This window comes from Primulina tabacum, chromosome 11 (genome assembly GCF_025594145.1).
Source record: "Primulina tabacum isolate GXHZ01 chromosome 11, ASM2559414v2, whole genome shotgun sequence".
In the NCBI taxonomy this organism is placed as follows: Eukaryota; Viridiplantae; Streptophyta; class Magnoliopsida; order Lamiales; family Gesneriaceae; genus Primulina; species Primulina tabacum.
The window spans coordinates 8,232,827-8,259,777 of record NC_134560.1 but is presented as its reverse complement, the minus strand read 5'-3'; the positions used below and the strand labels follow the sequence as shown (position 1 = coordinate 8,259,777).

Below are 26,951 nucleotides of genomic sequence, written 5' to 3'. Positions count from 1 at the left end.
TCAATATACTCCCTCAACTATAGAAGTTGAACACATTTTCCAAGAACCAGTAGTTGAAGTACAAGCTCCTAGAAGATCTGATAGGGTTATTAGACCACCTGCAAGATATACGCTTCTTCATGAACAAAGCCATGATGAGCATTGTGTTGGATGTGATCCAATAAATTTTAAAGAAGCAATATCTGATACTGATTCAACCAAATGGCTTGAAGCCATGCAGTCTGAAATGGACTCTATGTATTCAAACCAAGTCTGGACATTGGTGGATCCACCTGAGGGAATCGTTCCCATAGGATGCAAATGGATCTACAAAAGAAAGCTTGGGGCAGATGGGAAGGTAGTGACCTTCAAAGCAAGGCTGGTTGCAAAATGTTACACTCAAAGGCAAGGAGTTGACTATGAGGAAACTTTTTCACCAGTTGCTATGTTTAAGTCCATTAGAATAATACTAGCCATAGCATCATGGTATGACTATGAGATATGGCAAATGGATGTAAAGACTGAATTCCTCAATGGAGACATCAAAGAAGAAATTTATATGTCTCAACTTGAGGGATACACATCAGTAGGAAGTGAGCATAAGATATGCAAACTTCATAGATCAATATATGGTCTCAAGCAGGCGTCAAGGAGTTGGAACCTCAGATTTGATAAGCACTATCAAAGAGTTTGGTTTTTGCTAAGAATCCTGAGGAATCGTGCGTGTACAAGAAAGTAAGTGGGAGTGCAGTGACATTCCTGGGACTTTCTGTTGATGCTATCCTGCTCATTGGGAATGATGTAGGACTACTGCAATCAACTAAAGTATGGTTAGCAAGTAAATTTTTCATGAAAGACATGGGTGAAGCATCCTATGTATTGGAAATACAAATCTATAGAGATAGATCAAAGAGGATGCTAGGACTCACCCAAGCCACTTATATCGATACCATTTTGAAACGATTCTCTATGGAAGAGTCCAAGAGAGGATACTTACCAATATGTCATGGTGTTACTCTATCTAAAGCTTTGTGTCCCAAAACTGATGAAGAGATAGAGATGATGACACGTATTCCATATGCGTCAGCTATTGGTAGTATCATGTATGGTATGATATCGACACGTCCTGATGTTGCTTATGGTCTGAGTGTTACAAGCAGATATCAGGCGAACCCTGGTGCAATGCATTGGAAGGCCATGAAAGATATTCTTAAGTACTTGAGAAGAACTAAGAACTTGTTTATGGTCTAAGGGGGTGGAGAATTAAAATTAGAAGGCTACACTGATTCTAGCTTTCAATGTGACGTAGATGATTCGAAATCGACCTCTAATTTTGTATTCATACTAAATGGTGCGGGTATCTCTTGGAAAAGTTCCAAGCAAGACACCATTGCGGATTCCACCACTGAAGTTGAATACATTGTTGCATCTGATGCAGCCAAAGAGGAAGTTTGGATGAGGAATTTTGTCCAAGAGTTGAGCGTTATTCCTAATGGAGTTGATCCAGTCCCGGTGTACTGCGACAACACTGGTGCCTTTGCGCAAGCAAATGAACCAAGGTCTCATCAGCGATCCAAACATGTACTGAGGAAGTTCCACATCATACGAGAGATTGTGGGAAGAGGAGACATATCAGTCGAAAGAGTCCCCTCTGCCGATAATGTTGCTGATCTACTTACATAGCCCTTGCCAGGACCATTGTTTGAAAAGCATCGCGAAGCAATGTGATTAAAGTTATGGGTAGTTTGCTCTAGGGCAAGTGGGAGATTGTTAGAGTAGATGTCCTGTAAGCCAACTGTTGGCTGGGGAATTTATTGACTCAAGTGTAATAAACAATCTTTATTTTAATATAATTTACTTTTTAATGGTTTCGTTTTACTTTATTTGTATACCCATGCAATCAGCATAGATAAAGTCCTTGATTATGCTTTAATACAAATGAATCGTAATTCGATGTTGAAACTCGTTTGTAAAAATTGTATGATCTAAATTCGTTCCTAGTCGATTCAGCCGCCTAAAACATGGATAAAGGTCGTTTGAGCTCGAGAATAGCATCTGTGATGTTGTGTAATGCGTTTCTTGGTAAGGGCATAGAGATGTCCAAATATGCAGATGGGTAGTCATATGATGATTATACCGAACAACCATCCCTCGGACTTTCCAAGTGGTTATCATTCATCGAGAGGATAACTCAGTGGTTATGATTGTACACCATTAGTCCTTATGACCCGGGACAACACTGAAGCTCTATATGCTAGGGCTATGCTTTGACTAGTTTACCGGCTCCAGGAGAGTCATCAGGTGGCGAGGTTGGGTATAGTTGCGACACATATAGGAGCCAGTGCATTGTAGTCGGGGATTCACCGCTCACCTACGGGTGTGGATATCCTATGTGATCTGATGTAATAATAGTGCATGGAATCTCTGGACAGAGTATAAAATGTATGTTGGAGAAGGAGTTCTCCAATAGTTCACGCGATGCCACTATTATAGTTATCACATAGTTATCGAATTAATATGCAACACTCGATGAACCAATGGCTGCAGATTCGATCGGGATATATGAGATGAAGGGACAGTACTGTACGTTAATCATAATCGTCTGGTTCTTGCAAGCACTATCAGTGATATCTAGGGGATCATGGGGCGATGCTACTAGACGCTCTTACCATGATCCGATGGGTGCAATCAGAAATGAGTTCTGACATTCTTAATCAAGGTGTTGATGAAAAGAACGTGGCTAACTAGGGTAAGCTCGAATAAGAATAAATATTATTCTGATTCACAAAGAGTTGTGAACCCACGGCTAGTTGTATCCCTAAATCATTGAGGGTCACATAAGTACTGGATCATTTGTTCCCGTTGAGAAAATAAATTCAAGTAGTTGAATTTATATATTATTATAGTAAATTCAAGGAGTTGAATTTATGATAATTAAACTTTGAAAAAATAAATTCAATGAGTTGAATTTATGAGATAGTAAATTCAAGAAGTTGAATTTATGAAATATGGAGAGAATAAATTCAAGGATTGAATTTATAAAATTTGAGAATTTAATTTATTAAACTCAAAAGTTTGGTTTATTAAATATTAAATTTTGGAGGTGATAAAAATCAAGGAGTTGAATTTGTAATTTTAATAATAAATTCAAATGTTGAATTTATAAAAGAATTAATTTATTAAGCTCAAAAGTTGAGTTTATTAAATAATAAATTAAATATAATGGGAAGTGTGTTTAATGGGCTTGTAGGAGTACAAGTTCAACATACTAAATAATTAAAGTTTTAATGGACTTTGATTAATTAAACTAGTTGGACTAGTTCAATTAATTAATCAAGCTCATTAATGTTATTTAACAGGCCCATGTATTATTTTATGGTAATTAGGTCATGGAGGTTTTATTTAAGTAGGAGACTTAAACCCTAGCCTCCATAACACACCATAATTTTCGAAAATCCTCCTCCTTCTCTCCACAAAATTTCGGCCACCTCCTTGAAGAAAAAAGGTTAAGCCGTCTCTCAAACCTTGATCAACGCAAAACTTCTCCCAATTTTCTAGTTCAAATTGGAAGAGGAATAGATCATCCAGTCGTGGACCTGATTAGAAGAAAAGAAAGGAGTCTCTTGAAGAAAGTTCGTAGGGATTCATCAAGAGCTAGATCCGTCATACCGGATCAGTTGGTGTAAAGTGATTTAATCACCAAAGGTATAAATTTTCAACATCCTATGAATGTTTATTTAAAACCATACGAGTGCTCAAAAATATCTTGAATGTCAAGATCTAAAATATCTTGAATGTCAAGATCTTGTATGCGTGCAAGTTAAAAACCATGTAACAATATTTTTTGTCAAAATCATTTAATCAAAAGAGTGATATCATTTTAAATTTTATAATTATATTGTTAAACACACCGCATGTCCCAATGTATATTTTTTACCATCTGACTATAAAATTTTAACAATGATATTAGTAGTTAGTTACATGATTTAGATGAAAAAGACTAAAACTGATTGTTGGAACATAGTTTCAGGATTATAATTGATTCAATAAAATATGTGTGATTAGAAATATCACATCTCAATACATACACGAATAAGACATTTTACTCATGTAATATTAATTATTTGAAATTCATTGTCAAGTGGATTTTGTTAAACAAACAAATTAATTTATTATTATAGATTTGAAATCTCTAAATTCAAATTCTGTTTATACATCAAATGCAATATGAAATTATATGTTACTCGTCTAAGATTAAAACGGGTCTAAGATCTTGTTGGACCAGGATTTATACTCTTTTATCTTTTCAGAAATTAACATGATTTCTTTGAAATGAAAATGGACCTACCTAAAGAACCGAAGTGCAACTTGTCACTCCAAGCAAGAACACGTCCATTTCCGTATGCATGTGCTAGGATTTTACATATGTTAGATATATTTTGTCCGCTAGGAACATAATAATTATATACATGTTAATTGGCGTGATTATTTAATAATTATAATTAATTATTCTTACATGATACAATATACGGAAAATTTGAAATTAATTTTTAAACCCTATTTTCATATAGACTTTACTCCTTTGTTTATCAAAAGTTAATTTAAGCTCCTTATTTTATTTAAAAAAATTCAAAATCATCTTTGACCTCATTTTTTGGTAAGTGGCATTGTTATACTTATCGAGTCTGTCCATAGGCATAGAGCAACGCAAGGTTTCTAGCCTATATACTATGAATATGAGAGTTATATATATAGCCTATCATGCTTCCATATAATAAATTAAACATTTTACTTATTTAACAGGAATGTCGTCGGGTCGTATTAACTGGATTTATAGACTGTTCCTCACAGCCTAACCACGTAGTCATAATAGATGGTCCCTAATGTAGATACCTTCAACAGCACTTAGCAGAGCTCTGTATCGTTTCTTATCTCAGATGTATAATAAAGAAATTTAATTTTGAAAATAATACACGAGAGAGACAATAAGTCTTGGTTCTTTTATTCAAACATATATACAATATATTATTGAATAGTAACCTCATGTAGAGGAGTAGAAACTTGTTTAGCTGCTTATCATAGCTGAAGTTACAACACACATAAACTGAAAATATTGCAATTTTTATTTTGAAAGAAAAATGAAGATATTGTATAATATCTTGATCTTCCTTTTGTCCTGATATATATAGAAGTCTTGGTGGATTTGAAATCTGAACTTCAAACTTGTGAATTGCTTTTGCCATTTGTGTCCGACAACATCTTTTAGTTGGTGTTATTGGTTTGTCATATTGTAGTGGTTGAGTCGTTCTTCCTCCAATAATAGAGTGGTTGTATCATATGTCTTCTTTACCTTTGTCGGGGAATATTTTGCTTTTGTATGGTCTCCGGAAAAACGTGACTTGTGTGGACCTTCACCACTTGAACTTGTTTCCGCATTATGTTTTTGGTCAGATTTGAGCCAAAAACCTTTCTCGAATTCTTTCTCTTTGTGGTTTGGACATTCTGGATAGATTCATTCTCATTATCTTCCGACATGAGTCATATTGTAGAATTTCCGACGAGTTTCTTTACTCTCTGATAGCTTGCTGTTTCACATAAGATTTTTTTTCTTTCAAATATTTCACCTACAAAGCTTGTAGTTTTCAAGTCATAGTATTTAACAAAAAAGATCTATTTAAAGAATTTTGATAGAACTTAAATAGAAATTGACTTTGTCTATCTTTGTGAGACAGACCCATAATCCTCGTGCTCCTCTAGTGGATATGTTGTCTTCAATGAGTGACGAAACAAGATGTGATTCATTCTTCGGAGGATCCTTGATGAACTTCTGAATGTTCATGTATGTTCTTCTCAATTTTATGAAGTGAAAGGCTTCATGCGAGCCTTTCTGGACTGGTTTTAGTGCTGCACTAAAAGTAAATTTCCAGAATATCTCATCTGGACAAATAATCATAATTTACCCATGTTTCACGAACAGTTTCCTTGATCCGTTTGGTAGTGCTTAGATTTCTGGGAAGTTGGGTGATATAGCATAAACTGAGACATTCTTGGCATAATTCACCCAACTAGCTATAGCTTTTGGTAAAGCGGCAAACGCTCGGTCCTACAATCTCGGCATTCCCTCTTGGATGTAATAAGATTTCATTAACAAAAGATAGTGTTATCTTTCCTTCCGATATCTTTTTACTATAATTTGGATTTTTGTTTGAATATTATTTTTTGTTCAAAGAATTTCTTTTTGTTTTTCAAAGATTTCCTCGATTTATGTAGTACATAATATAGATAATTGTCATAGTTTTGTACTATCTTTTGGATCTCTCTAAGATCTCCGGAGAGGTTAGAGAAATTCGAGACTATTTCTAGGTACCTATTACTTGAATCATGAGTTTAACTTAAGATTTGATGTGTTCTTCTCTGCTCTTGATGTCTAACATTGTTTCCTGTAAATATTTAATCTTGAACATATGTTCGGAGTCATAATTTTTTTGAGAAAATATTCTCGTCAAATATTTAATTACACGGTTCAACTCTGATATATTTATGATATGATTATAAAATTAATGATATTTTTGATCATTTTGTTAGAATCGAGGAATTCAAACTTAATTTATTTTATGGTCCACGAGTAAATCTAAAGTAAATTTGAATTGGAAATTCAGAATATATGTTTCTTAGTTTTGTCGGTTATCATTATTGTCGGTGATCATTCTAAATTTTTAAGAAATAAAAAACAAGTCTCATTGCCATTTTCCAAAACCAGTGATCTGTATTCTTTTCCCTTAAGAGTTGGGCACGTATGTATATCTATAATATATATTTAATAAATGTATAATATTGTAAATATTTATATTAATTTTTTAAGTGTTCGTGTAAAATATTGTGTTACTTCGATTCAATCTTTAGGGTAATTGATTAAATAGCTATAAAGAGAGTGAAATCATTTTTCATCGTCGTACAATACCAAAAATACAGAAATTTGTGTGAGACGATCTCATGGGTCGTATTCTGTGAGACGGATATCTTATTTGGGTCATCCATGAAAAAATATTATTTTTCATTGTGAATATCAGTAGGGTTGACTCGTCTCACAGATAAAGATTCGTGAGACCGTCTCACAAGAGACCTACTCTACGAAAAAACATATGTGACTCATTTACGAAACATAAAATAAACTCTACGGCAATATCTTATCGAATAAACAAAATATCGATATGATCATAACAAGCAATTTAATTTATTGTTTTCCTTTTTAGTTTCTGAGTTAATTAATTTAATTATTGTAAACGAACACAATCAATGCGATGGAGATGTCACAGCTAAGACGTATTCATTATCTTTGACAAGTCTATAATACAACAAACCTCGCACTTAATTATTACATATAAATAATCAGAAACTTTTAAAAACCTATTTAATTTAATTTCCACTGTATAATAATTATTTTCTTCCATCTTAATTAATATTTTTCTTTAAAAATAATAATATAGATGGTGACATCAAAACTAAAAAAAATACAATCCCAGCTGGTGTACTCTTTAACTACTGATGTTCTCTCGATTAGGGCTAGAAAAAAAATACCGAATTTTCGGTACACCAGGGTTACCGTACTGAAAAATACCAATTTTATCGAAATTTTTGGTATACTGAAATTTTCGGTATTGTATGGTACCTATACCAAAATTTTCAGTATGAAATTTGAAATTTTCGGTAAATACCGAAAATAATATATATAAATTAAAAATATTTTTTTGATAAAAAATGATATATATCGATATCGTACCAAAATAAAGAATTTAACTTCTGTTTGGACTCATCATGTTGGAATAGTCCAAATCAAAGTTCAGTAAAGCAACTCGACTTATAGTTGAGAATTTAAACTGTTGAGAAGTCTTATCTCTATAGCCTAACCTTACAGCTAGCTAGAGGAGTGGATGCTGAGCCACGACTTGTTGAAAAGCTAGCACGCTTCAGAAATCACATGACCTCAGACATTGTTGCAAAGATAGCGGATGAAAAAGTCACACATGTTACGGTTGAAGTTTATTGGTGTTCATTGATGTCTTGGATCTCCAGACACATGTTGCGATTGATATTTATTGTCTTTATGTATTTGTTTTGTATATATCTTTCCTCATCTCTTTGAATGTCTTGAGGGATCTGTTTAGTACTTGTAATCATTGGCCTTGAAATTACAAGAGAATGAATTTTTTTATATATATTTTTGGTACGACGGTATGATACCGATACTTTCACGGCCCACCCCACTTGTGATATATCCGCTTTGGCCCGAGGGTCTTACGGCTTTAAAACGCGTAAAAAGGGATTGTTACACGCTCATTTAAATGCCCAACATCTCTCCCGTTGTTTAGCGAGGTGGGATTTCGCCTAAGGGCCTTCTCACCCCCCTTTCGGGACTCAGCGTCCTCGCTGAGGTTTGCACCATCAACCCAAACCCACACGGAGTTGCTCTGATACCAAATGTCACGGCCCAGCCCACTTGTGATATTGTCCGCTTTGGCCCGAGGGCCTCACGGCTTTAAAATGTGTCACAAGGGATTGTTACACGCTCATTTAAATGCCCAGCATCTCTCCCGTTGTTTAACGATGTGGGATTTCGCCTAAAAGCCTTCTCAGCCGTGACTTTTGGCATCAGAGCGACCCCGCGTGGGTTTGGGATGGTGGGGCAAACCTCGGCAAGGACGCTGAGTCCCGAAAGAGGGGGTGAGAAGGCCCTTAGGCTAAATCTCACATCGCTAAACAATGGGAGAGATGCTGAGTATTTAAATTAGCGTGTAGCAACCCCTTGTGACGCGTTTTAAAGCCATGAGGCCCTTGAGCCAAAGCGGACAATATCACAAGTGGGCAGGGTCGTGACATTTGGTATCAGGGCGATTCCGCGTGGGTTTGGGATGGTGGGGAGAACCTCAGCGAGGACGCCAAGTCCCGAAAGGGGGGGGTGAGAAGACCCTTAGGCGAAATCCCTCAACGCTAAAAAACGGGAGAGATGATGGGTATTTAAATGAGCGTGTAGCAACCCCTTGTGACGCGTTTTAAAGCCGTGAGGCCCTCAGGACAAAGCGGACAATACCACAAGTGGGCTGGGCCGTGACATTTTGTATCAGAGCGACTCCGCGTGGGTTTGGGATTGTGGGACAAACCTCAGCGAGGACGCTTGAGTCCCGAAAGGGGGGGTGAGAAGGCCCTTAGACGTGACATTTGGTATCAGAGCGACTCCATTTGGGTTTGGGATGGTGGGGCAAACCTCAGCGAGGACGCTGAGTCCCGAAAGGGGGGGTGAGAAGGCCCTTAGGCGAAATCCCACAACGCTAAACAACGGGAGAGATGCTGGGCATTTAAATGAGCGTGTAGCAACCCCTTGTGACGGGTTTTAAAGCCGTGAGGTCCCTCGGGCCAAAGCGGACAATATCACAAGTGGGCTGGGCCGTGACATTTGGTATCAGAGCGACTTCGCGTGGGTTTGGGATTGTGGGCCAAACCTAAGCAAGGACGCTGAGTCTCGAAAGGGGGTGTGAGAAGGCCCTTAGGTGAAATCCCACATTGATAAACAATGGGAGAGATGCTGGGCATTTAAATTAGCGTGTAGCAACCCCTTGTGGCGTGTTTTAAAGCTATGAGGCCCTCGGGTCAAAACGGACAATATCACAAGTGGGCTGGACCGTTACATTTGGTATCAGAGCGACTCCGCGTGGGTTTGGGATGGTGGGGCAAACCTCAGCGAAGACGCTGAGTCCCGAAAGGGGGGTGAGAAGGCCGTTAGGCTAAATCCCACATCGCTAAACAACGGGAGAGATGCTGGGCATTTAAATTAGCGTGTAGCAATCCCTTGTGGCGCGTTTTAAAGCCATGAGGCCCTCGGACCAAAGCGGACAATATCACAAGTGGGCTGGACCGTTACATTTGGTATCAGAGCGACTCCGCATGGGTTTGGGATGGTGGGGCAAACCTCAGCGAGGATGCTGAGTCCCGGAAGGGGGGGTGAGAAGGCCCTTAGGCTAAATCCCACATTGCTAAACAACGAAAGAGATGCTTGGACATTTAAATAAGCGTGTAGTAACAAAAAAGAGCCCAAATGAATATATGGATACAAAATTTTTAGGGGGCATGAATCCGGCCCTACTCAAATCCTGCCGAGAACCATCGGGATGGGAATGGGACCAATTATTGACATGCGTCATCGTGCCATCTATTTCCCATACCACCGTTCAGCTATCAAAGTTTTTTTTCTTCTTCCTAAATCCTAATAGTATATTTGTTATATTTGGATTTCGAATTTATATTTCATCTTAAATTTGAGATACGATGATTTTATATGATTTTTTATTTATATACCGTATACCGTACCGAAAATACCGATATTTATAAGTTCATTTATTTCTACTAGAATTTTTTCGGACGAGTTTATTGGACAAAGTTTGTTTAATATTATTAATATACTAACGTGGTTTGCAGGATATTGTGTCATCTCAAAGATTTATCTAGTGCACCACAAATTCTAGCGATTGCGGGTTTAATCTTTACAAAACAAAACACAAAAAGAAAAGTAAGATGCAAGAGAGCTCGTTTAGAAACAAAAAATATATATTATCAAATATGACATATAATTGCATTAAAATAAGCTTATAATCACATCTTTAAATATATATTTTGTTAATCAGTAAAAAGTAAAAACTTCACACACACAAAATAGACTTCCTTGGGGTTTGCATGCGCCCGCTGGAACTTCACCTTTCTAATATTTTATACTACCTTTCCGCCTTTGTTATTTGGCTTAATCAAACTTTACAAATGTAGAATAATATTCAATGTAGTGGTTCTTTAACCCCATCAAAGCTCATTTTATTTAATAATGATAAATCTTTTACGAGACAATCTTACATATTTTTATTTATGAGACCGATCAAATTAACTCATATTTATAATAAAAAATAATTTTTTGACATAAAAAGTAATATTTTTTCACGGGTGATCCAAATATAATATACGTCTCAAATAATTGACTCCTGAAACCATCTCACTAAAACTTTTATTATTATTAATTGATACATAAACTATTGAAAATAATTTAACTTGTACATGTTACTTAGAAATCACATAGTTGAAATGGAAACGGCTATTTTTTATATATATAAATTCCTTAAACAAATATTCTTAGCCACACAATTATTCTCTCAAAATTAGGAACAGAATACGATACATATTTGGTTACATATTTTTTTGATGGGATATTTAATCATATTATAAATATTAGACTATTCAATTTTTATACTTTTTAAAAAATTGGCTGCTATAATTACTTTTGCTGACAAGGTGATATTTTAACTACTGTATAATTTAAAAAATTTGAATTTCATCGTTATCATTATATATATAATTTTCGTTAACACACAAGCGTTTGGTAATAAAAAAATATCTATTTAAAATATAGTTCACGCTGAGTATGTGAAAGTGTGGATAAATATATTATTATAGAAAAAATAAAAAATATTATACTTTTCCTAGTTACAATTTTGCGGCAGGTAAAATTCGTTAGTATCACAAGAACGCCACCGCACCGAATGGCACGGTTCGAAGGCAACGTCACCGCTGGGATAAGGGAAATGCTAATCCCACGCAACTGTGCTGAAATAGAATGAAATTCCCGCTGTGATTTCGACACGTGTTATGTGATGGTGACGATAAAAAGGCATATGTGGGGCACATACAGCTTAGGATCTGAAGCCTGACTCCCATTAGAATGTGTGGTGTCTCGAGATGAGCCTCGTGGCTTTTATTTAATTTATTTTGATTTGAGAATAAGTGTGTCGTAATATGGTCTATTTTTTTTTTTTTAAATTTAAGATTTTGATATTCGTCGGCTTGTCGCTCTTAGTAATTACTATTTATTTTATCAATTTATTTTTACAAATATTATAAGTAAAACTAATTATTATAATTTATTTATTTAAAATTTAAAATTAGATAAAAATGTGTTACTATATAAATATGTATATACATATATTATATGTGGATTTTTCTTTCTGTATTTTATATACCATATCAAGTTTTCAATATCACGGGTGATACTCACGGGAAATTCAGAGTCCGATTCCAGCAAATGTCACTAGTCCAGACGCAGTCTTTGAAATTGTGCTTAGCATGAAATCACGAATAAGACCGACCGTTAGAAGGGGCAATGAGGGTGTCCTGACGTAGTCCCTCCGACGCTCAAGTCAGAGACCTGAGGATAAAAGTGGAGAGCAGCTAAGGGTGCTGCTGAAAAACAATATAAGGAATGAATGAATTAAACACTCAAACCTGATATTTATAGGAGAATACCTGGGCCCTTGATGGGTTTGTTCTCCATTTGGGCTAGGGATGAGACAGAGATAGTGGGTCCTATCCATGGGGTATCAACGGGATAAGAAATTTAAATAAAATTTCCATTTCTGTTGAAGCAAAAGAGAGATGGAAATCAAGGATCAATTAGCTGCATAAGATTATTAAATGAAATGAACGAGCTTAATTATTTTAAGCTTTAATATTTGGTTGAAGAATCATTAATAATATTTGGACAACATAGAAAGAAATTATTATATTTTTAAAAAGAGTTGATATCCAACTACCATTAAAAGTTGAAATATAGGGTATTTTTGCCATTTAATTAATTTTAAAGATAAGATAGAGTGTAAATAACAATTTTCTTCCTTAATTATAGGATATATATAGCATAAGCTCTTTTTATATTAGGATATATTCTCTTATTATGTTTAATTTTTCGGTACATTTGATGCAATTTTGGAATTTTTAAAATATTACAAATATTACGCCTTTGATATTAAGAAATTTAAATCTACGACATATGATTAAATATCTTCAGTTTTTTTAAAAATATATATATATTTTATATATACTCCTTTTCTTAGTACTAATATAATACATAGAAATTTGAAATTCTTTTTATTCTAATAATAATTTAAAAATAAAATATCAGTAATAATTGTTATGATTAAGAATATTGACAACTTGGGGTCCTTTTGTTGCTTCTCCCTGTGTACAAACCTTTTATTGGTGGAGAAATTTGCCAGTTACAACTTTTTCCTGAAAATAAAACCTGGACTTTTAAAACAAAAATATATATATATATATATATATACAAACTTTTTATTGGTGGAATAGTTTGCCAGTTCCAACTTTCTCCAGAAAAGAAAATCATGACTTTTAAAACAAAATATCTTTTATTTTAAAGTTTTAACACATTATTGGTACGCATATTAATTTTGGACAAAAACTTGTGAGACGGTCTCACAGATCGTATTTTGTGAGACGAATCTCTTATTTAGGTCATCCATGAAAAGTTTTACTTTTTATACTAAGAGTATTACTTTTTATTGTAAATATCGGTATGGTTGACTTATCTCACAGATAAAGATTCATGAGATCGTCTCACAAGAGACCTACTATTAATTTTGTTTTCATTAGAACTTCATTTTTATTCAAGTTAAATTGTTTTCTAGCTTAGATGGATTGAAAGAGGGTGAAGTCTTACTATTAAAGAATCACTTTACTCATAAGATGTGATCATACGAATATGTTGTTAGAGATATTGATCTAAACATTGGATGGAATAATGACGTGCGATGTTATCTTTTGAACAAAGATGCAATTTGTATTTGGATATTTGACGGTTGGAGATGTGTTTGATATTGTAAAACTAGAATGTAGCACAATATTTTATCGCGTCTTTAAGATAATATGTGTGTTTATGAAATTTATGTATTCACTTCTTCCGTCTCAAATATATAGGTTTGCTTTGTTTTTCATGCAAAATAAGAAAATCATTGGAAAAACAAAGTTAACATACAAAATTTCTATTTTTTCCATATTTAGTTCATTCAAAAAATGGTTTCACGTTTTCAAGGTTTATTTAATAGAGATTTATTAGTAGAAACACAAAAAAATGCAACTAAATGTAGAAAATGGACAATATGTTTGAGACAATCGAAAATAAAAGAAGCTTATATAATTGGGATAGAATAAGTATAGATAACATTTTATGTGATAACGATGTGGTCAAAACTCTAGTGAAAATATTTTACATCTGTTGTGATATCTCTTGTCTCACCATATTAAAAATTAAGGATTTAAAACGAGTTTGTAATAGGTTATAATTGACTTATAAAGCAACTTGGGTTAATTATTTTTGTAAAAGCAAGGACGAATACGAAGTAGTTGCTATAAGGGCCTATTGTACAGTCACGCAGGTGCGGGCCTGGGCTCGGGGCGTGACAAAATGGTATCAGAGCCGGTCACTGGCATGGAACACCGAGAAATAAGTGCTATGCGGGGCAAAGTGCTACGTGCATGGGAGCCACCTCTTGAACCTGCGGGGAAAAGTGCTACATAACGGAAGCCACCTCTTGAATCTGTAGGAGCCACCTCTGTCGCGTTCTAAAGGAGAGCTGATTGTGATACCTCTTGTACCACATCTTAAAAATTAAATATTTAAAATGAATTTATAATAGGCTATAATTGACTTATATAGCAACTTGAATTAATCATTTTCGTAAAAGCAAGGACGAATATAAATTAGTTGCTATAGGGACCCATTATACAGTCACGCAGGCGCAAGCCCGGGCTCAAGACGTGATATCTGTCATCTTATTTGAGATTAAATTGTTAATCATATGGTTGTGTGACACTAATCCTAGGATATGCGAATTCAATTCATCCACCATATACTTAATTAAAATGATCTTGATATAACATGTCTTTTTACGATATTGGTTTTTTCAAATTTTATATAATTCGTAATCTTTATTTTTTTTTTGTGTGTGTAATAATTTGTCTTTTTTAGATGTGACACGATGTTGATACACTTATATGGTGTTGATCTATGTAATGTCACATTAGCATTATCAATCCACTACCGATAAAAAAATAATTAAAATTGTCAAAAAAATCTAAGATACATTACTAAAATAAAATTTGACAATATAGATATTAGAATCTTAGAAACAAATACACATAACCAAAAATACAATTTAATTTATATAAATATAGATGTTTGATCTCCTCGACATCTAATGTGAGCATTTATATGAACATCAGTTATGTGATATCCATCTATTTGATGTGATTAAATTGTATATCTAATATATGTATGTCATTTTGGTGATACGTATATAGATGCTCAAAATCAAGAATGCTAGATGAATTTTATATATTTAAAGCCAAACAGGGAAAATGGGAGATATAAAAATCTTTAAAATGCCCGGCAAAATGGCACAAGCTGGTTAGATCTCCAAACTACATTTTTCCCCCCGAAGAAAAGAGTGCCTTCCCCAAGAAATTCTACAAACATTTCTCAATAATCAGATTCTCAAAATCCGGGACTCCTTTCATAGATTTGGTCAAATACTTGCACTTTTCCCTTATTTAGCTCATTATTTTAATATAATCCTTATACTTTATTACTACATAAAAAAACATCAAACATGATTAAATTCCATCGGTGACGAGGGTACTTGGGAGTATACATGCTTTGTAGTTTAGTTTTATTTGTTCTTGGAATATTTAGTGGAAAGTGAGTGGCAATGGCGAACTGGATGGGATTTTGGGTTGTGATTTTTGTTGGGATTGTTTCGAGCAAATGGGGTGTTGAAAGTTTCGAATTCGACGAGGTTTTTAGGAAGAATAGAACAAGATTTTCGTTCTTGGAGTCCATTTCTTACTTGGAGACCGTATATGGAGTGTCTGCTGCAGCTTCTCCAGCCAATGCTCTCATGGTGGGTCTCACTCTTATTCAAGGAGCTGCTTCTAAAGGGGCTGGTACTTATATCTTTCCTTTTCCAAAGGCTCTCTAAATCTAGGATTTTCGTTCTCTTCTTTTTTCAAGATTCATTTTTTGTAGCAAAATTGTCGAGGGAATTGAGTTTCTTCCTTTGTTTTGAGGTTTAATCATACTTTCCAATGTGTTACTTTGCACTGAATTTCTGTAAAGATTATGATTAGATTTCTGGGGATTTCTGTTCTTTTCTTTTCTATTCTCATGATCTTTATTTCAAACCTGTTTTTGGCATTGTATATGTTTTGTTTGTTTAGTTTAACTTTTGGTTTAGTTTTTCCTCTCAGGATTTTCCTTCTGCACCGTAATGAATCTCCAATCTTATGTTCTATTTCTAGTTCGTTAATTTTTTTGATGATTTTTTAAATTTAGACTTTTGTTCTGAAAAAAAAAAATATTATATTATAGTTGTCTTCTCTACTGTAATAATTCATTTTCCACTTGTTGAATGCATAATTCACGGAGTGAATTAATTGAGAGGCTTTTGTTGTATAGCTACGACGTTACTTTACAACTCTTATGGCTAATGAGTCCATCAATAAGAGTTTGTTACGCAGTTGATTATGCCGAGCTGTCTTTTCTGGTAGCTATAATTAGAACTCACATGCCAAGAAAAAATACTCTATGGTTGATGGATTTAAACTTTAATGCTTGAAAATGAAAGTTTTTTTCAGTACAATTCGGGGAGGGTTTTTTTTTTAATTGTCTTCAGGTTCAAATCCTTGGCCTGTCCCACAGTAGCGTGGAATGGACAGTTTTTCGAGGAAGTATAGCTAGCTTTTGTTACTTTTGAGTGTATTAGTTTTCATTATTTGCAACTCATTTCAGTATGTTTGGATGGTACTCTACCTGGCTATCACTTGCATGGTGGATTTGGAACTGGAGCAAACAGTTGGCTTATCCAGTTGGAGGTTTGTACACAAAGCTTTGAAAATCGTGATTTTCTTGATCGAGTTCAATATCTATCAGGTTTTTTCATGATTTTTCAGTTTGGTGTAAATTTATGAATTTGTGTTAAACAAAATACATTTTTATCCCTTTTGAATTTAAATTCTTTTGTTTATTCGGGCTTCAATGGGTGGCCATATTCCGTATCCATTTATGAATCACTAATTTGACAGGGTTATTGCGCTGAGATTATTTTCCTATCTGAGCTAATGGGTAATTTTGAGTAACCAGGCATTCAAGATGATACATACCTTTTTTTCTATTATGAAACCTTATCTTTGAGACTTGTGTCAGGGTGGAGGATGGTGCAACACTATAAGATCCTGTGTTTTCCGTAAAACCACACGTCGTGGATCATCCAAATATTTTGAGAAACAACTTCCATTTACAGGGATACTAAGCAACAAGGCTCAAGAAAATCCAGGTTCAATACAGAGAAACTTGTTAATTTTGTCAATCACATTACTCGTCTCATCTTGATTGCTTTATCATTTGTATGATCTTAATATTCAACTTGCAGATTTTTTTAACTGGAACAGAGTAAAGATACGATATTGTGATGGGGCTTCCTTTGCCGGTGATGGTGAAAACAAGGTAAGTGCCATTTTAGCCATGACATTCTATCTATTATTTAATTGTAAATCTGTGTTTCCCTCACAATTACTAGCTATTTGTTCTATGGGTTTTTATTGGCATCTTTCCAATTTCCGGACCCAAAAGCCCATACGAGCAAGAGTTTGCACAACAATTACCCCCAACTGCCAAATGATTTGTATCTCACTCATTTGATGAGAATGATTAGTAATCGGAGTTGCCCAGAAAATATATCACATACAAACTTATAAAATCCCGCACACAAATGCAATGTGACGCGAGATATGCGACATGTGTATCACACATTTGGTGCTACATTTTAAGTATTCTATGTTTTAATGGAAATACTTTACCTACTGATCTGATTAGTGTTCAAGCTTTCAAAATATATTTCATCTATTAAAAAAGCATGTTGTGCAGGCTGCAGCATTGCAGTTCAGAGGACAACGTATATGGCAGGCAGCAATTGAAGAGCTGATGTCGAAAGGAATGCGTAATGCTGACCATGTAATCAAATTGGAATGCTACTTCTTTTAATTAAAAGTCACTCTGCATGTCTAAATTTACTTAACAACAAATTCTGATAATGAAATTAAAATTTGACATTTAAAACTGTCAATATAATTTCAACTCAAAAATCCATGTTGATTTTATGCTTTAATATTTTTAAAATTCTTTTCAGGCACTTCTTTCCGGTTGCTCTGCAGGTGGTTTAGCTTCTATATTGCACTGTGACGAGTTTCGAGAATTTTTTCCAGCAAGTACAAAAGTGAAATGTTTGAGCGATGCTGGATTGTTTATGGACGCGTAATTTCCAAATCTTAATACAACATTTCCTTTTCAGTAATTTTGTCGTATACTCTATCCACATTTTTTTTCCTTCGCAGCACCGATATATCTGGAGGACACACAATGCGAACTTTCTTTGGCGGTGTTGTTAGCTTACAGGTACTTGGATTAATCAAAGTTATGATTTAACATGTTCATGTACCTATAAATATATCCTGAGTTTTTGAGTTAGATGGCGCTGAAGGATATTTTAGTCCTGGATTATATCAATTGACACACTTTACTGCTGAGTGGTATTTCCTAGCCACTGTTCTTTGTGATGCAACCAACTCTATGTCGAAATGGGATAAAAGTATTTCTGCAGTCTTTGTTTTGAGAAGTCATTACAAGTTCGATATGTTACAGGGTGTTCAAAGCCACCTAGCAAGAACTTGTACCAGCCACCTCGATCCAACATCAGTAAGATTTCAGTGCACGGTTTTTTTTTTCACAGCTCCATCATATTTTATGTACCTCATCTAATTTCTCTCCAATTGTGCTGTTATATATTGCAGTGCTTCTTCCCTCAGAATTTAGTTGCAAACATCAAAACCCCTTTGTTCATTCTCAATGCTGCTTATGATTCATGGCAGGTAGGAAACTGTTTTAGCATTTAGCTTCCTTTTTGAAAGCACAAAAATTATTGTCGGACCACTTTCATGAGCATCAACAGCTAGAAAAAGTGGTTTCAAATACTATAACAGAGTTGGGGATCATTTATTTCATTTACTTGGGATTTGGAGCTTATTTCTAGATGTTTGTTGGTTAGCACCCGGCAGATATATATATATCATTGGTCTCCAGCTTATAGATGGTGGATGTGTTAAAGCACAAAACTATTGTTAGATCACTTTCTACGAACTTGAACTTTTGGAAAAAAATCGTTTCGGACACTAATTTTTCAACAGGTTTGAATAACTACGTTATAAGGAGTGTATTATATCCAAATAAATTCTTCTTCTCATCTCGTATTCAGGTCCAACAAAGCTTGGCTCCTCCATCAGCTGATCCAAGTGGGACGTGGCGCGAATGTAAAATGGACAATGAAAAATGTTCAGCAACACAGCTTCAATTTCTGCAAGGTGATTAATTCTACTTGTTGAATTTTATAAGCTATTAATTTCCTCATGTTTGGAGCATTTCAAGTTCTTAATGATTCTGCTGTGGATTAGGTTTTAGGAATTCAATGCTGAATGCAATAAAAGGAGTTGAAAGGATAAGTCAAAATGGCTTGTTCATAAATTCTTGTTTCGCTCACTGCCAATCGGAGAGGCAGGATACTTGGTTCGCAGATGATTCTCCTGTACTAGGGAATAAGGTGTGTTTTCCTTCTGAACAACACACTCGTATTGACAAATATGTTTCCAGATGTTTGATGGTAAATACTAAATTTGATCGAGTTTGTTTAACTGGGCGAGTATCATTTCGCAGGCAATTGCCATTTCTGTTGGAGATTGGTATTTTGATCGAGGAAGTAGCAAGGCGATTGACTGCGCGTATCCATGCGACAAAACATGTCACAACCTGGTATTCAATTGAACCAGTAGTATTACTTAATACTTATACACCATTATTGTTGGTTTGATCAATTGATCATCAAATATGACCAGTAATTTAAGCAGCCATTTGTTGTAAGGAAGAAAAATAAAAGAAAATTCTAAGGCAATAAATAGCCTATTCTGCTGTCAAATTATGTGCCGCATTGGACAACTTGGGCCATGTTTGGATCTTGGAGAAAATAGCTGTGAAACTCTAAAAGACATTTTATATTATTCTCATCATGCTCTTAGAAATATACTCAATATACCACATTTATTTGCCATGGAAAAGCACTACATTCTGTAGGACATCTCGAGTTCAAGGCCACGAGTTGAGAAATGTCAGGTCCCACGCTCGAGCTTCATAGTAAATTATAAATCAAATCAGTTTGTTTCATAAATAACTTTGTAAATAAACTTTTCTTTATAATAGAAATTCCAATGATGAAATAAAAATCTACAGAAACGTTAATATCACTTGAAATCAACTAATGCTAATAGAATTAAATAAGTACGGAATTTGCGAATTATTCTTCATCACCCCAAATCATATTCTGCTCGTCTTCTTCTAACTATTCTTCATTTTTATCTGAGGAGGGTAGGTAAGGAGTGAGTGTTTGAGAAAATATCCAGCAAACGAGAGCCGATTAAATACAACATATAACAACATTTATAAAAGAACAAATGCACACACACTTTTCGAAACATATCATAAACAGATCATAATCGTATAGTACTGAGATTTTATCTAATTTCCTCGAAGATTATACTGATCAGTCCCTAATTTTTATTCATCTGTGAAGTGAGGCTGTTATACAGTTATAATCCCATCGTGGTAGAGTCACATCATATCATAATTTTCGAAATTCCTATCCACTTAAGATTTCGAATCATCACAGTGTTTAAGCAATACTATTCAAAAACGTATATAAATAAAAAAAAATGTATGTTCAATCAATTTAAAACACATACTTATTTCGAAAACAATAAGCCCACTTATATTGCTTAACAAGATTTTGGCTGCTTCTTGAAATTCGAACTTGGGGATATTTCTGCAGTGCTTAGCCTATGGCTCGCCTCTTCTTTGCTCGAAACTATGTGTGTGGCGCTATGCTGAAACTTTCAAAATTTGTGGTTTAAGTTTTGAATGGCTTTCAGCCTTATTTAAACTATGGATTTTGGCACAAAATTGTGTTATTCTTGGCATTTAAATCATGTCATATTTAGCTAGAAATCTCTTCTCTAATCTGGCGCAAATTATTTCATGATTAACAAAACTATCTTCCAAAATTTCAGTCCCAAATCTTATCAAAATTTCGAATTCTTTTGCACTAAGTTAGCAGATTTGGAAGTTTCAATAGACCAAAATTTCGAAATTTAGTTCAAACCCAGTCCAAATTTTCGTGGGCTTTACGCGAAACCCAACCACTCTATCTATATTATCTATATTATTTTTTTAAGTTTAAGACACTTAGAGTAACTAACTTTGGTGTCATGGTTTGTTTTAATATTATATATAATAATAAATTTTTAAAATTTTAATGCAAGTTATATGTAGTTAAGTGGATATAATATTTGTTTCGGGGTTTATGTTATAGGTTCAATTCTCACTGATGTCATTTTTTATTCTTTTATTTTTCAATTTATTTTTAATTTATATATCAAAATTACAGTGTAGTTCCTCGCTATTTCTTATAATTATATTTTGATTCTCATTTAAATATAAATCAAATGAATTATAAAAATATTATATAAGCACGCAACGCGTGCGTCGGTGCACTAGTGTGCATGAAGTATGAACCACTCAACTCTTTTATGTGTCATTGATTGCATCATAATGATGCAATTAAGACCTTTTAAGGAACACAATTAAGGAAAAAACGAGGGGATTAATTTTGTATTTTGAGTTTTTGTAATATTTGAAATAATAATATTATTTTTCAAGAAAATTAATGATGATGATGATGATGATGATGTGGTGGGAGGAGAGGTCTAATTAGGCGGCTGAGTTTCAATTTATTTATTATATTGGCAGACATATATAAAGAAAGAATAAAATGAATTTTTTTTATGAATTGTCTGTCTTTCATAGGAAGTGTCCTTTGTGGAAGAATCGATGTCTCCAGGTCGTTTCCTCGTGAAAGAAAATGTCGAAATGAAATCACACATCAAGAAAATGAGCATCTTTGGGATTAGGACATTTATGTATTCATCTTTTGATTTTTTTTTTTTAAATTCAGAAAAAAAATTTGAATTGTTTTTAATTTAGTTGATAATAATAATTGATGTACATTTATTACAAGAATTCAAAAATATTTGCTTTTTTTTTTTAAAAAAATATTTGTTTGTTTTTTTTTTTAAAAAAGATTATACAAAGAGAGTGGCGTTGCTAGAAAACAAACGTGGTTATTTGTCTATTTCACATATATTCTTTTTCTAATATAGTTTTTTTTTTTAAAAAAAATAAAGGGAATTATTGATGTAATTTATGAAAATTGAGTGACTACAGTAGAAAAAACATTCAAATACGAATAATTAATGAAAATATTGTGATTGAATTACAACATCGTACCGATTTTGTTTTGTTCAGTTTTTGGATCAATATATATATATATATATATGTATGTATGTATGTATGTATATATATATGTATGTATGTATGTATATTATCGCTATCCATCATTGAGGCACGATTATTATTATTATTATTATTCTTTAGTAACGATTTATTAATAATGAATGATATATTGCCCGGTTAAATTAGAATTTTTTAAATAAAATTTATTTAGAATTAGTTAATTTATTACAAAAAGATTTTAGCAGTTTATAGCATACACCGTATCAAAATAATGCATGATATCGTCACCTAAATTAATTTCATTAGCCAAAATAACGATGAGTATTATTCTTTCCATAAAGTTGAATACTAAAGTGCTGTTCCTTTGAACTTCTAATTATGTGTTATTTAATACTTGAATAATGAGACAACCTATAGAATTCAGGATAAGGCTTATTTGGTGAAATAATATGAACACTAGTTCATATGTATAATTTTCATTTTCATTATATTAGTACGGATGAAATAATAATTTAAAAAAAATAATATATAACGAGAGCGAAGTAGAACTTCTCAAACAGCTCACGAACATGAAACTAATTCAATATCGCAATAGTTACAAAATTTATATCATAATTATCAACCATTTGCTAACATCAACATTCTCGATGAAAAATGATTAAAATTACAAAATATTGAAATATATATGACTAAATCGAAATTTGATAACATAAAAAATTAAAATTCGCAAATAAAAAAACAAACAAATAGAACGATAAAAATGCAGTTTTCTAAAAAAAAAAATAAAAGTGTTTGAAATAAGAAATGCTTAAAAGATGTAACAAAATCAGCCCAACTCCATGATTTGAAACACGAAATTAAAATACTATTTTGATACAAGAAATCCCTATAATAGTGTGTGATTATCACAATTAGATTTTAAACTAGTAAGATCTTTTTTACCCCTTTTTTCTTCCTAATCAATGCAAATTGAGGGAAAATAACATTAAATTAAAAGCAAAATCTTATTTTAAAACCTCGACAATATTGTTATTATTATTATTGTTATTATTATTATTATTATTATTATTATTATTATTGTGGATGTAAAACAGTAGGGTCAATAGAAAGGAACTCAATAATTTTCTTCACATGCATTCATATCGGAAACGTGTAAAATAAATGATACTCCAAACAATACGCATAAATAAAAACATCGCGATTCAATTAATCTGAGAAGTCTACATTTTGAAATGTGCACGTGGGATCCGAGAAGATACCTCTGCCTTAGTGCCTCGTCGCCCACAATACATACGATTGTATAGTCCATTATATATATATATATATATATATATATAATAACGATGAAACTTGTCGTGTTGTCTTATTTTTTGGTGGGTAACATTCTACGGGCTAACGTAATAATATGCAAACCACATGATTTAAGTAAATAACACTAAACAAACTTTATGCGACAATTCGCTCAAAAAATATTGATAGAGTAAATCGAATAATTGACCATATTGAATATGTTTTGACGCTTTTCGGGAATGATATGATTGGAAATTGAAGTAAAATTTTGTGGATAATGATTTAACTTAATTATTATAGTATATATCTAATTTGGCATCTGAAACCTACAATTGACTTCCTGAAAATTACAATTTGTGCTCGGAAATATATAGACATTCTTCCTCTTTTCCATCTCCTATTCATGATCGATATCTAGAAATGGGCACGAAAGGGGACCTTAGCTCTTCTTGTGTTCAATGCCCCCTTAGAGGGGTTGTGTCACATAATTATGAAGTGTCCACAAGAGAATGGAATCCATCCGAGTTGTGATATTTCGAAATTAAATCATGTAACTCTAATATTCTTAAATCGTCCAGCTGTTCAAATAGTATATTTCGGTCGTTTTCTAGAAAAGACAATTATCTCTTCTGAATAATCCCTCTCAGGGCGATTGCACTATTTGTAATTCATGAAAATCAAACATATTACAGTCTTCAAGTATTTCGGTTTTTTTTTTTTAATTTATGAATTTGTGATATATTTGTGTCGGTTTTAACCAACAAAAATAGATAATCTGCTTTCAATGTTCCAAATTTAACAACGATGTTTTTGGTTCAAAAATTATTTATAATAAACTAGTCCCCATCTAAAAAACATATTCATCCAAAAACAGATATATGCATCCAAAAATCGTGAGCGCATGCAAATATTTAGCGTAGGACAGTGATATTTACCCATTTTTTAAAAATATTATTAAATGATTAATATATGCAATTTAATTACAAATTACTAATGCTAGTCATGGGGCCACACGTGAAATGAGTGCTCAATATGTTACAACTTTAAATAAATGCATCTTTCGTATAAAATTTCTGTGAATACAACAATTGTGACGCCAATATTTCACAAAATCAATTGAACTTTTAACTCAAAATTTATTGCGACGGGAGACCTAAAATTAGCCTATTTATACTTTTTTGAAAAACCTTCTTATTCCTTCTAAAACCAGTTGTTTGTAGATTTCATAAATAAAAACAACTTAAAAACAAAACCACTGATTTTGAGTATCCTACTTTCACACAATTCGTAAGGTTCAACAAGCAATCAATATTTCATTATCAAGGGTGTAATATACTTTGTAGTAGAAGTCCAATATATGTCGTATAACAATCGAAATATGGCAATTCTTATTTGAGGGGATCATTTCTTGAAGTCTCTCTTCTGATTCAAAATCGCAGTATAATGTATATCATCCCATGTCCCGATCATGGAATAGATGAAGTAAATCAAAAAATAGGTTTTTGTTCAATAATGATATCTTATTGGAATTGTCAATTTCCGGTTCATCCTTCGGAACCCTATCACATCTCGGATATGATGAAATAAGATGAACTGAGATAATATTTTGTAAATACATAATTATCTTGAATATATTAACTAGTTACGATTATTATTGACTCTCGGACATGAGAGCTTGGTGCTGAATGAACTACAAACCATGGACAAAACAAAATATAAGTTCTCCAATGTTTATTTTTGGATTGTTCATGTTAATTGTTTTGATATTCTCTATTTTACTATCATTTCAACATTTTTACATGCTTTATTCACGCACATGCAATTTTTATTATTTACTAGCGTTCCTTGTTATACGATATGTGCCTATATATTAAATTATGTTATAATTTTTACACGAAACACCTGAAATTATATTAAAATAAAAAATTTTAAATTTTTATAATAATTTTTATGTTAATGCTGATATGATTATTTAAAAGTTAAGAAATATTAAATAGAAGTTAAGTAACAAAAAAAAAAACAAGAGTAGGTCTCTTGTGAGACAGTCTCACGAATCTTTATCTGTGTTACGGATCAACCCTACCGATATTCACAATAAAAATAATACTCTTAGCATAAAAATTAATACTTTTATACGGATGATCCAAATAAGAGATCAGTCTCACAAAATACCACCCATGAGATCATCTCACACAAGTTTTTATTAAAAAACAATTAATCGCTTCATTCACATCAATCTATATGAAAAAGAAGCTAGTAATTTTTTTTTTTAAAACTAGAGATAAATTTATTATTATTGAATCTTAAAATTAAAATATCATTCAAACATTCAGATATTAGCGTCAGATGCACAGTAACCACCGACAGATTGATGGTGTGTAGCGGCGTTTCGTATACCGAAAATGGCGATATAACGGTGGAAAACGGAGACGTAGCGGTGGAAAGGAACCGGAACGCAATTCGCGACGGTTTTATCTTTAACCGTCGCTACGGTTTTATGTATGTGGCGACGGTTTTAATAACACCGTCGCTAATATAGCGACGGTTTTATTAGAACCGTCGCTACTTTAGAGACGGTTTGAATAAAAAAAAATTTATAGGCTTATAAAGTGCGTCCGTCTCTCCTTCGGAAATTGCTCATTTCCGCAACATTGGAAAGCAAAGCAACTCGGTTGATGTGAGATGGTGAATTTTGAGTCTTCTTCCCGCTGTATCTATCAATGAAAGACTAATAAAGAAGAGACCGCAAATCAACTATTTCTATTGAGAAATTTTCATTACAAAGTGTGAAAAAAACTAAGTTAATTATAACATTTTTATATTTTAATTGATGTTAAATAATTTGTAAAATCACTTTATATAAGATTCGATGGTTATTATTAGTCCATCACTCTAAATTGATTCAAATTTGTGCGAACTTATATATATTCAATCGAAAATATTTTAATGTTTTGATTAATTAAATACAAATAACTTTTAATAGTATATTTAATTTTTGATATGATTGGAAATATTTTAAATATAATGACGATATAAATTGTGTTCAATAAATTGTTAATAAAATTTAAAAAATATTTAAATTTTTTATTTACATCAAATATTCTATTTAAATGATATTTATTTTAATTTTTTTATTTCTAAATATTTTCCAAAAAATTTAAATTTTTATATATTTATAATATTTTTTTTAAATACCCGTTCCGCGACCGTTCCGCGAAATTTCATTGTAACTGGAACGGTAGCATCCGTTCCGATCTCCGCGACCGCGAACCATGGGAATGACAATGAAACGAGGCTGGAAATTCTTGACAAGATGGAAAACAAATGATGAAATTTTAATTGGAAAAATGTG

The 26,951-nt window shown here is 33.0% G+C and overlaps 1 protein-coding gene across 1 annotated transcript; it reads left to right on the top strand.

The window, feature by feature from the left end:
- The first annotated feature begins 15,213 nt into the window (after window positions 1–15,213).
- LOC142518249 (pectin acetylesterase 12-like) lies at window positions 15,214–19,962 on the top strand. The gene is made up of 12 exons (XM_075620995.1): window positions 15,214–15,807; window positions 16,652–16,734; window positions 17,066–17,195; window positions 17,292–17,365; window positions 17,786–17,872; window positions 18,048–18,172; window positions 18,253–18,313; window positions 18,560–18,613; window positions 18,709–18,786; window positions 19,170–19,275; window positions 19,366–19,511; window positions 19,625–19,962. Exons 1-12 carry the CDS (start codon window positions 15,573–15,575, stop codon window positions 19,730–19,732), a joined length of 1,287 nt encoding a protein of 428 aa, XP_075477110.1. The 5' UTR covers window positions 15,214–15,572; the 3' UTR covers window positions 19,733–19,962.
- The last annotated feature ends 6,989 nt before the right edge of the window (window positions 19,963–26,951 follow it).

What these genes read in the sequence shown, in the direction of transcription:
- LOC142518249 (XM_075620995.1), top strand. Translation starts at nt 15,573, where the DNA reads ATGGCGAACTGGATGGGATTTTGGGTTGTGATTTTTGTTGGGATTGTT. An exon ending in GCTGGATTGTTTATGGACGC is followed by an intron (nt 18,173 to 18,252) that starts GTAATTTCCAAA and finishes TTTCCTTCGCAG; the next exon opens with CACCGATATATCTGGAGGAC. An exon ending in GCCACCTCGATCCAACATCA is followed by an intron (nt 18,614 to 18,708) that starts GTAAGATTTCAG and finishes TATATATTGCAG; the next exon opens with TGCTTCTTCCCTCAGAATTT.